At 44.1% G+C, this 12,337-nt stretch overlaps 1 protein-coding gene across 6 annotated transcripts in view; it reads left to right on the forward strand.

Moving 5' to 3' along the window:
• Fam135b (family with sequence similarity 135 member B) overlaps nt 1-12,337 on the forward strand; it is a 294,122-nt gene that overhangs the window by 175,408 nt on the left and 106,377 nt on the right. For 5 of the 6 annotated variants that reach the window (XM_063231033.1, XM_063231029.1, XM_063231030.1 and 2 more), the window contains exons 5-7: nt 1,090-1,160; nt 6,265-6,438; nt 12,015-12,141. In XM_063231033.1, the coding sequence (XP_063087103.1) occupies nt 1,090-1,160; nt 6,265-6,438; nt 12,015-12,141 (372 nt within the window). Of the gene's footprint in view, nt 1-1,089; nt 1,161-6,264; nt 6,439-8,816; nt 9,028-12,014; nt 12,142-12,337 lie in introns of those variants that run through there. The other variant, XM_013156236.2, reaches the window with a different exon arrangement.

Here is a 12,337-nt window from a genome sequence, read left to right on the forward strand (position 1 = left end):
AAGGAAGCAAGAGTGTTGTGTGCTACAGGGAAAGGTTCTACCCAGTCCAGGTGGGGGCAAGGGTAAAGTCCTGTCACACAGGGGAAATAGTGACACTGGGTGGGACACTGAGCAGATGTAGTGGGGAATCTGACACCTCCCTTGAGTCTTGGTGGTGGTATTAAATTCAAGGAAACAATCACCGGGGATACCATTTTTCGAGTACAAATGAGAAGTACAAAAAATCTTTTTAAAGCTAAAGATGAAAGGGCCACGGGTGGAACATGAGATACTAAAGAGGAAAGTCTTCCAGTATAAATGAGTAAGTGGTCATTAGAGTCTCAAGACAAAACCTTGGGAAATGACTTCACTCTGTCCTCTGCACTAAATGGGAAATGGTAGCCAGTGGAGAGTCAGAGATGGCTTTGCCTCTGACCTTACCCTGAGACTGGACAGTGGAGATTTCACTGCAGGTTCTGCTTTTCCAAAGCAGGTGCTCTGGATGCTTCCTTCTTTCTGAAATGATTCTAGGTTAAAAACACTGGCAACAATTCTATAAGCAGTAAGACAACTTAATGACATTGGAAGGGTCTTGAGACTATACCACCAAATGAAATAAGTTGGGTGCAAAATATTAAATAATATATGGGTTCTCTTTGCATGAAAAAGCTAAAAAAATAACGAACAAAAGAAAGGTGAGCTTGCAGGAAACAAGAGGGTGTTCTTTCTGGAGATAGGAAAGGATCTGGGGAAAGAGGAAGAGGGGAAGGTGAGGAAGAAGGAATGCAAAAGTGATCAAGATGTAGTAGGTACATTTCCTAAAGCAAATGTACTTGTCATGTGCCACAAACATGCTAATAAATCTTCTTTTAAAAAAATGAAAGGAACCATCCCAAACTGCTATGTGAAAACTTTCCTTGCATTTTCTGGGTAACACTCCCAGATAATCTGTCCACCCAGAACTCCATAGAACAGATATGGCATTCTGTGTTAAGACTAAACAGTAATAATTGTGCGGTGAGATTCTGCTTTTCCTTTGGGATGTCGATCAGCTAATTCACGTGGACAAGTGTTGACTCCTGAAATTCTTGGATTTTGTTTCTCTTGCAGGTGGAAGATGCTCTGAGTGAAGTTGACTTTCAACTCAAGGTGGACCTGCACTTTACAGACAGTGAGCAACAGTGAGTGTCACTGGGACCCTTGGATTGTGGTGGCAGGAAGCCTTCTTTGTTGCTGGCTCATTGCTAGGTGACCTTGTGGCTGCAATCCTTGGAGCATCTCTCCGACATCCAGTTCCTCACAAGCTGCTGTGTGCTGCCTCAGGTTGAAATGGAGTTAACATGACTGCTTGTGTGTCCCAGTGGAATGCTCACATCCAATCAAACATGATTCCCTGCCCCTGTGTACCTGAGAATGTTGAATGGCTTTTCAAACTGTGTACATCTTTGGCAGGCATCTCAAGCTCCATATACACATACACAGAAAACTCCGACCTTCTTGGCCTTCAGAACTCATACTTGCTAGATTTTCTATCACTGTAGTGCAGTCGTATTTGGCAGTTTGAGAATAGTGACCCCATGAGACCACAAAATTCAAAGCCCCTTCTGAATCATGGAGTTCTATCATGGTTCTGCATACTTTTACTGAATATCAGCTACTGTGTTTCAACTCCCTGCACTTTTAAAATCCATTTACGGAGATAACCTGCTGATCACATATGTGGGAGGCAAGTCTCATCTTTCTCATAACTGCTTCCTTTAAATTGTTTGTGGCCTCTTCCTCCACCCCCAGGGCGATCATTTGTGTCACTTAGACTCTCTCAATTCTTTCCAGTGATAAATTATCCTTTCGTAGGTATTAAAATGCCCAGCAAAGTGTAATATCCAAGCTCTAAATTTGCATCTAATTTATAGTTTATTTTACTGCTTCCTTTCTCTATGGCACCCCAGAGTTAGGTTTAGGGTGAGAAACTTCCACAGCAGAAAAAGGTGCAATAGGTAGAGGGAGAATTGGACTTCTTCCCCCACCTCCTCTTTCACTGTGGCTGACAAGTCTGGAAGAGTAAAGGGATGCACAAGGAGGAGGAAGACAGAAGAAGCGGCAGGGGAAAGGATCATATTTGATTGGTTGTAAACGGCCCTTACTTTGCCAGAGGCTGAATGACCCTGGGGGTATTCTTGTAGGTTCCTTGGAGAAATATCCATGAGACAACACTCGACCCCAGACCTAATCCCACCTTTGGAGTTCTCCGAAATACTGAAGCCTCTTATGCATAGGAGGCTTATGTCTTGCAGGAAAATCTTTGAGTCAGACTCTTCTCCAGGAACCCATACCTGCCTGTGGGATGTGCATAAGTCACTTTAATCCCTTCCCATGTTCATGGGAACCTGTGCTCTCACGGCTACTCCAACTTCGCCAAGTTTCTCTCCTAGTCATGGTGTAGGGAGAGTCAGGGCAGGACCTCTGCTTTCATAGCTCTAGGGGGCCTAATGCAAATTCTCTAGAGGGCCTCTTCTCTGATTTAAAAGAAGAAAGGTAAAATTTCTTCCACCTATATTCTATTTGTAAAGTACTAGCATGCACTGACCACTCTGGCCACCTGTCTGATCTCTGCAACTACTTCATCAAGTGTTTGGCAGTCAGGAGGCCAGTGGGCTGATGCTGGTATAGTGGACCCTATCTCTTCAAAGTTCAGAGGAGATCTGACCTGATGATGCCGCAGAGCCAAACATCTGCCCCCAGCATGTGCCACAGATTAGTTTCATCTTTAAACATCATTTATGAAAATGAAGAAAGGAGGGCATTTCTAATCTTCCCAGCCTCTGGCTTCCTGTTCCTCTTAGCTAATTTTGTGGATTTCTCCCCTTCCCAAAGCCTGATCCCTCTCTATTGCTTTGGCTGTTTGGACAACATGGGGAGTTGAGTCAGAGTGGATCTGAACCCAAGCAGTCCCTCCCCTGGGATGTCACAGACCTCAAGATGTTTGGCACTGAGAATGGATGTGTACGGCTGTGCAGCTGGCAGGCCGGACTCTAGGCTTCGGGGAGTATCTGTCCTTGTCCCTGACACAGTGTCCGAGCTCGGCATCCCCCTTGTCTTCAGCACGTTTGCTAGGATGCCTGGTACTCCCATCACACATGCTTTCCCCACAGCTGAGTGGATGCTTTGGAGATCTTATCTATAGGGTTTCCTGGAGTCACACATCTGTAGTCTCAGGCTTTAAGGAGACTGAAGCTGAGGGATCACAAGTTTGAGTCCATCCTGGGCAACTCAGCAAGACCCTGTCACAAAAAATAATTTTTTTAAGGATTAGGGAAAAAATAGATCAGTACCAAAGCCCTACCTTCAACCCTTAGCACTGAAGAAAAAAATTTGATCTTTATTCTCAGAATCAAAGCCCCTGATTCCACTGTTCTGTTTCCCTCCACCATCCAGGGTTCCTCTTATGTAACCTCCTCATTCCCTGTGTCCTTAGACTGATGTCTTTGGGAGACATCCATCAACAACTCCCGGGTGGACATTTGCAGTTAGCCACAGAGTCCTGCTATAGATGTCAATTTTAGTCTGTAAATTACTCACTATCAATCCTGCAAGAAGTTTCAGCGCTAAGCTGTAGTGGACACAGTAAATTAGATATTCTTGCCACCAACAGCATAGTAAATGGTAAGCCTGGGTACAGGAAATTGGTCCAAATTATAAAAAATGAAGCAACTGCTCCCTGAAATAGAGGCTAAACTTCTGTGTTTTTCCTAGTCTCTAGCCTTGTTTATAATATGATCATCAGTATTAGGTCTGTTATGAAGATTAGCAGAGACAATATATATAACAGGCCAAGAGCACAGCTGGTGGAATAAATGGCTTCTTCCTTTTTATGGCTTCCTCTGTGTAAGTCAGGCCAGGCTTGAACTCGTAATACAAAGCACTTAATAACAATCAGTGCACAGGGCTCTCACGAAACACAGGATTTGCTGAGAGGAACAGGAAGCCAGGGGCTGGGAAGATTGGAAATGCCATCTTCCTTCATTTTCATAAATTGGATTTAAGGATGATAAGACATCTGTGGTACATCCTGGGGCAGACATTTGGCTCCAAAGTATCACTAGCTCAGCAGCTTCTAGAAAGCAAACAAATAAGGAATAGAAGCAGGGCCTCTAATGCCAGGGTTGGCTGGGTGGTTGATGTACAGCTCATGACTCTCAAGTCTGGTGGGAAGATGCCACTTCCTGGGGACACTGAGCCATAACCAGAGACATGGGCAGTGATGTCTGGATGTAGAATGTTATTGTTATTTTGTAGGGGGAGGCCAGAGATGCTGCTGAGATTTTTAAAATGTATGGACACCCGTGGTCCCCACACAGCAGAATTCAGTCTCTGAGACCAGTATCACCAAGGTCAAACAGTCCTGCTGTAGTCTGCCTCACATCTGTACGTGCAGCTCTTCAAGGTGTCCTTGGCACTTGTTTGCATGGGTTGAGAAAGTTTCTTGCTTCCCACCTCATCCTTTTCTGTCTGAGCAGCTCAGCTAGCAGGGAACTCTCTCCCAAGGACAATCCCTTCTTGTGTGCCTTTCCTTGATTGACTTCAGTTTTATTCCTTGCTAAGGCAGCAGGATCAGTGTGGAAGGTCTTTCAGAGGAGGAAAGGTTAAATACAGGGTCCTCTGCCTAAGAGCATGATGCTTTATTATTGTTTACCTCTTGTTTACTGTAAAGCCAACATACTCCTCTCCATGCTATTATTTGTCCCCAGATCTTCTAACTTGAGACCACTCCTACCTTCCAGGCACACAGCTTGACATCCAGGAACAGAAAGGACCTATATCCATTTCAGAGGCCAGGAGGTCTTTCACTTCCCTGCTTCCTAATTCTTACTCTACTTCTGCTGATGTGGGTTAAATTCCTGTTAACCTACTTCACATCTTTGCTCTCCTGAGTTATGTTTTGTGGCCAGTTCCTCATGCCTGTAGTATTTTTCTGTGTCTCACAGAACCTGTATTTGAAGGGATGCAAAGCAATATTGAACAGTAATCAGAACATGTTATAGAGACACAATAACCTCCTCGCCCAGCACTTCAACGTGGTCTTGTGACTTGGAACAAGCTTTAGTGAACTCATGTTGGCTTTATTTCTTCTTCTGTAAGTTGAGTGATGTCGGGATATACCTCACTTGGTGTCCAGCAGAATAATGAGGAAAAGCAGTGTGGTCAGTTCATAGTGAAGCCTTAGGGAGCTGTCCTCAAGTTTAAAGTGAGCATAAATGGTAGCGGCTTTCTGAGACTCATGTCATAGTAACCTCATTCCCTCCTCATCTTGCTGATGGAAAAGGAGGCTTTCTGCTCTGTGTATTGGTGTTTGTGCTGGTCTGTGGCTTCAGTGGCTCTCACTGGTCTTCTGTTTGTGTGTAATGCCAAAGACCCCGCAGATGCACAGCCTCTGGTTCCCTTCATCTACCAACACTGCTCCCAGGCTTCTGCCCATGGAGCAAGGGAAACTTTCTCTCTTCACTGTACTCCTGGAGCACATTCCTCCTGGTTTCCCATATGCTCTTGTTTAGCACAGTTTGCAGTGCCTGTGGTTCATTTTTCCAGCTGTAGAGTAATGCTGGTTCTCTTGAATGCCAACATAATAGCTTTGATTTGGGGGGAGAGTCAATCCCCTGCTATAATCCAAAGAGCCTGCAAGCCTTTCCTGCTAACTGGTTATTCCTTAGGATGAGACACATCTGTTGCCAAGTACAGAAGCAAAGGTGGGGTGCTTTATGGAACTAGCCCACCTGTTCCAACACAGTGCTGTGGGAGTCGTTCATGCTCTTGGTCACTCTGTCAATCAGGTGTACATTTTAATAGGCACATGTTTAACCAATTTCTCAGGATGCCAAATGGTAGGTTGGTATTGGGGATACAGAGCTGAGTTAACTGTAGCTCCTGTCATTAAGGTGGCAGAAAGCACAGGCTTATGAAGCTGACTAGAGCATGAGGACAGGAAAAGAGAACTGGGAAAGAGGGCCAGGAGAGGGACAGCATTGAGAGGGGTCTTGGAAACTGAACACCTTAATCCCCACTGATGTGTGGGTTTGGTTTGATAGCAGAGATCTGCTGCATAGTCCTGGTGTCTGCGTTTGACAGTCACCAGAAAAATGATTGTTGCCAGGCAGGGTATTTGCATGACTGAATTAGGCAATATATGCACAGTGGTTTGCCTGGAGGAAGGCTGAAATGTGGATCTGTTGGAATGGCAGCGGGGATAATCCACTGTCACTCACATGAGGTCACTGTCTTGCCTTTCAGGCTGAGGGATGTGACTGGGGCACCAATGATCAGCAGTCGCACTTTGGGTCTGCACTTCCACCCCCGGAGGGGGCTACACCACCAGGTCCCTGTCATGTTTGACTACTTCCACCTGTCAGTGATCTCGGTGACCATCCATGCTGCCCTGGTGGCTCTGCAGCAACCCCTAATCAGGTATGAAGTTATGTGCAGATCTTATGTGCGGCGTGGTTGAGAGGACCACACTTATTGAAGCCCAGAGAAGCTTTTCCCAGGTTGTAGGCATAAACATGGGCTTCGCTGAGAGAACCAGAAACAGGTGGGTGAGGTGTGAAGAAAATATCAGGAATCCAGGAGAGATGAGGGGTTGAAATTCTGTGACTCATACTCGGAAGATGTTAACTTTTCCTTGGGCTCAATATTTATTTTTACAGCTGTGCCTCAGTTAAAAAGTCACCCGATAATCTAAACTACATAATATCCATCTCTAAACAGATATACTAATGTGTCCCATCTAAATGAAATTTGAATGGGGCCCAGATGATGACAGAACCAGGCTTATGACAAGGGTTTCATTTTGTCTCTTCTTCCATAAATGATTTAAATATAGAAGGCCCGTCTTTAAATATAGAAGGGATTTTACTTTCCCCTTTACTAATTTGCCCTACAAAATTTCTGAGACCCCATGGAACAGTGACTCTGAATTCTGTAAGAAGGGGAACAGCACTTACAGTAGCTATCATAGTGTGCTGTACACAGCCATTTATGATGCTCCCAAGATGGCTAATCAGTAGGCTTAGAACATTTCAAAACATCACTCACACATGTGTGTAAGTGGCACACATGCAAAGGAATATTTAGGGGTAGAATTTTGACAAACAGATGTAATAAAGGAAAAATTTTCAATTTCACTTTACTAGACAGCTTTCTCTGTGCTGAGAGTTTAAATGGAAGACACCAGGCTCTCCTAGTGCATATATGAAAACTCTGTGCGTTGTGGTAGTCTATGAGGAAGAAATCAGATAGCAGGCTGCATCATGAGACGTGACAGGGAGCCATTGTCTCTGAAGTTGTTCTGTCCGTATGCTCCAGTCCATCTTGAGTGCTTCTCCCTAACTGGATTATTTCCAACATGGATAGACCTAGACCAGAAGAGTGTGTGAATTACCCATAGTAGCGACAGTACCACATGTTGCTAGGAAAGGAGACTAGATTGGGCTAACTGACAAGGCAAGATAAATCCTCACAGGGAAAGAATGGGCCATGCATGTGAAAGCTGGTAGTCACATTGGTTTTTGGAAGAGGAAATTATGCATGGGAGTGAAAATAAATCCACGTGGCAGGAAGTGAGAGCACAGAGAGCTAAACAGGGCTAGAGCTATGGGTCCGGTCAAACAGTACATGGCCTTTAGGGCTTTGTTGAGATATTTGTACATTTTCCTGCCCAAAACTCTGATGCAAACTGATCTCCAAAGGTAAAGGAGATGATTGGATTGGGGAGTCCACAGGACCTTTTATTGTGGGTCCATTATGTAAGTGTTTGCTGGAGGTCTGCTGTGCTCTGGGGAAGGTGGCAGGACTCTGCAGCACGTCCTGTGATGAAACACCTTGGATTCACTTTTATTCAATGTCTGGGTCCCATCTGACTGTGTGGAGTTACTGTATGGCAGGTGTAGTTGTTGCCTATTTTGACAAAAGTCATTATAATAGCCATCACATGTAGCAATACACAAAGGCATATCTGACCTTGACAAGTAGCAGGAGAGACAGAGTTCAGACAGCAGCAGAACATCATTCTTCAGAAAAGCACGGTCCCTAGGCATTATCTCTCTGGGACTTGGCAGATAGTGCTTCACTGTAGAATGCAGTGTAGGATCTGTCTGGTGCCAATAAAGAACAGTTACGGAGGCCAGGCCAGTGCAGAGGTGTGTCCTGAGATCAGCTGCTGAGGAGAGGTGGAGCCTGGGGTAGGAGTGGGTTGTTTATCTTCAGTTACAGTCAGAGTTATCATTCTGTCTAACCTTATGACCTATTTTCTGGGGATCTAAACAACATACATAAAAACCCCAAATAAATGAGAAGAATTTTTTTTTTTTTTCCAAAATCAGAAGTGGTGGTAAACCCAAAGGGTTGATTAGTGAATTCAGGGAAATGAGGTGGTGTATGTCAAATGTGGCAGAAGTGTGCTTGATTCAAGGTGGGTGTCACTGACCTTGAGATACTGGCAGAAAAGTCATACGTGGAAGCTCTGAGGTGAATCAATCAGACCCTGATGTTAGAAGGCTCACAGCCTCCACAAAATGACCATAAATGGTGAGCTTCGATTCAGACTGACCCTGTTAAGCAGAGGGATTTCTGAGTATCTAAGGAGCTCAGGGAAAGCCGGGTTAAAGGCATGGGTCTTAAGATCAGATGGACTCACGTGGAAGTTCTGAGCACTGGCTATTAACTCACTTCTCTTGAGCCCTGGGGCTTTAGTTTCACAAAAGATCCCAAGAGAAGTACAAAGAGGTTGTTAAACAGGTTTAACAAGGTACAGCATATAAAAACCTTGGCCATGAGTTCAGCAGACTAGTTTTATTTAGCATCTGCCATATTACAGGCCCTGATCTAGGTCACCTGACTGGCACTAATAAGCACTTAATAAATGGCTGATAACTTTTGGCATGGGCAAAGCAGTTCAACTTTGGATTTGAAAGGAAGCCTTTGCAGAAGAAATGGCTCTTATGCTCTGCCCACGCCATGAAACTCTGACAGTGAAAAATGAGCTCGGGAGAGTAGCAGGTAGGTTTTAACAGTGTAATTAATGGCACATTAAGGAATTGAAAATCCATTTGTTGTGTAAGAAGGAGGCATTGAAGGTTTGAGCAGAGAATAACCTGGTAAGACCTGGGTCCTAGGCAGATGGGTGGGTTGGGCTGGAGGTAACTTTAGGACAGAGGCAGGAGGACAGAGCGGGGATGAGTCAAGAGGCAAGAAGTTCTCCCACCACCTGCAGCAGCAGGCGCCAGCAGGTCTCACGCTTTTTGCTATAATATTAATGATAAAGATGTGGGGAATCTTAGCAGAAAAGGTAACCTCCTACAGAAACAGTGCTTTGCAAGTCAGTCTACAGCCCTAAGGCAGGAGAGGGGTGCAGATATAGTCAGTGAAGACTGAAACTGCTCTGGGAGGGGGTAAAAATAGAACACTCTCTGGATTTGCAGGATGAATTTCTATCTTGGCTCACAGCAGCTAAGAACAAAGGGAACTCTTTCAGGTTGTGGGAAATACCTGTCAAATAGGGCAAGCACTGGCTTTGCAAGGAGTTTTTCACAGCCTTAGTTAGATCCAATGAGTATGAAGCAGGTATGAAATTAAAAGTTACCTCAAAAGACACAGCCTTCCCAGAAAGAGACCAACGAAAAGAATCCAGGTTTTGCCTTCCAACTGGCTTTCTCTTGAGGGAATCCCATCCACTGAAAAAGTTCATCAGGAGCCACAGTTAAGTATGTAACAGTTTCTTTTAGTTATTGGTACACAGCCTGTCCTCTGAATCTGCAGGGGCCATCTGTATGTGCCTAGCCATTTTACTCTTCTTCAATGTTCCTCCTGTTCATATAGCTCCTATTTCTACTCTCAATTCCCAAAAAGTCAGAAAAATCCTACTGTATTATATTATATTATATTATATTAATTATATTATAGTGTCATCCCTCAGTATGGGGCAAAGACTTAGTTTCAGGATCCCTAAACATACCAAAACCCACAGATACACAGGGCACTGACATCAAAGAGTACACATTGGCCTATAATCTGTGCATATTCTCCTGATGCTTTAAATCCTCTCCATGTCACTTGTCATAGTCAGTACAATGTGAATGCCATGTAAATAGCTGCTATGCTTCAGTATAAATGGCTTTTCTTCCAAATACTTTCGATCCATGCTTGGTTAAGCATGTGGAACCCAAGGTGATGGAGGGCCACCTACAACTGAGGTTTTATCAACCCTAGCTGTGTGTGTAATAATGACTTTTTACATTTGTTGTATTTCCAACAATAGTTACTGGCCTTTACTTAGTCATCACTATTTTCCAGACACTAATAGCTTCCCTTTGGCTAATCTCAGAATCCTCACAATGACTCCATGGCTGGAGTTCCCTATCACTCTCTGACATATGGATAGGCAGAAGCATTGGGAAGTTATAAACACTGCCATGTCACAGCAGAAAGGTGATGCTGGGACTGGAACTCTGGCAGACTGGTTCTAATGGCTGACTGCTCACTGCTCATGGTTTCTTACCTGATACCACCTTTCACCATGTGTCTTTTACACAAAGCTTGTTGCACACCCCACACTTCTCTGTTCACCAGCCTCAGTTTACCTCCATTGCACTCTGCCTAGTGGCTTGTCTTCTTCCTTCTCTTTATCAAAGTGTCTTTAAGGTGGTGGCCACACAACTTCATCCATCCAACACCTAACATGATACCTGTCATGTGATGTGAACCTAATATTTGAGAAAACAAATTAAATAGAAATATAATATTAACTGTATTCTCCTGTCAATATTTTAAGTAGGGGCATGGGTCTCTTGGATGAAATTTATCTTCAGTGAGCATCGGTGGTAAAGATGATGCCAACTTGAGGCTACTGATTATCCAGACATTGTGCAAGCAAAGATTTTAAATCCTATCAGGGGGACTATAACACAAATATCAAATAGAATTCATAATGTGAAGATCTACATGAAACAAGGGACCATAAATAATCAGTACAAGACAGTTGAAAGGAAAAATAAATGTAATCAGTCTCTCTTGATAGGTTAATTAAAGAAAATAAAAAGGGTTAAGGTAGAAGAGATGACCATAGGCCCAAATAAGATAAAATCAAATGACCACATCAGCTCTCCTAATCTTCCTTCAATACAAAATCAATGGTTGTTATTTCACTGTGTCTGCAGATCTTTACAGTGAATCACAGAGCAGGACAGGGTCTCTATTTTTGTCTGTTAAACAAGTGACAGTATTCCTGAGTAGCATGAATATTGTGAACACTTTATTATTATAGAAGTTTGGAACGTTTTCCTAGGCTGCTGCATGGATTGTGGAGTAGACATTATTTTAAGTTCTCACATAGGAAGACCCAGCTGGTTCAGGGAAGGATATAGTGAGAGGAGCTCCCCACAGGGGAGGAGTAGAAGCAGGAATTACCTAGGCTGTGATCAAGCTTCTCTTCTGCTGCTCATCCACCTCACCTCCCTCTCTAGATGATGCAGCCCTAGAACACTACCTCAGTTATTTCTCGCTGACTGGTAATAGTTACAGTGATGTGTATCACTCCATGACATTAAAGTGCACATGGACTTTGGACCCCATCCACATAAAAGTATCAAAATATCCTGTGCAAATGCCAGCTAGAACAGGGATGGAAAACCTTTAACAGAATGCATGCCCAAACTGCAACCCCAAACCCACTTAATTATCACAAAGTGCCAACTCTGAAATCCAACCAGAATACTGAGGTTTTAGTTGAGAGAGAACAACTATTATCTGCTGCTTGCCATCTGGGCCAGTTTGGCTTGCTTGGCAACAGAGAGGGCTCTGAGTGCTAGCTACACCATGCATGCCATTTGGGATGGATTCCTTCTTCTAAATGACCACTGCCCTAGGGGATGGATTCCTCCTTCCAAATGACCCATGCTGTGGGCTGTCCAGTAATGCCCTGCTAAGCTAATGGTGCCATTGCATGTATACAATCCTTTTTTTTCCCTTTTCATTTCTCTCCCTTTTAGTTTTACTCGCCCGGGAAGAGGATCTTGGCTTGGCAAAGGAGGCCCAGATGCGGGACAAGAACAGTCAATTATCTCCCTGGAAAACTTGGTCTTTGGAGCTGGATACTGCAAGCCAACTTCCTCAGAGGTACTGTCTGCAAATTCCCCTTAGAAGTTCTTTCCTGAAACTTCCCCTCACCAGCTATCCCTCCTTCTTCATATAGTAACATTTACAGCCTGCATTCCTAATGCCAAGCCCTGAGGTGGATTTAAGGCACATGGTCCTTGCCTGGTGCCTCCTCAATGTGGTCCACTTGGATAAAGTGGTCCTTTGGAGGGCAGGA

Source organism: Cavia porcellus, unplaced genomic scaffold, assembly GCF_034190915.1.
Source record: "Cavia porcellus strain 051 isolate PalLab524CR breed Dunkin Hartley unplaced genomic scaffold, mCavPor4.1 scaffold_19, whole genome shotgun sequence".
NCBI classification, from domain to species: domain Eukaryota; kingdom Metazoa; phylum Chordata; class Mammalia; order Rodentia; family Caviidae; genus Cavia; species Cavia porcellus.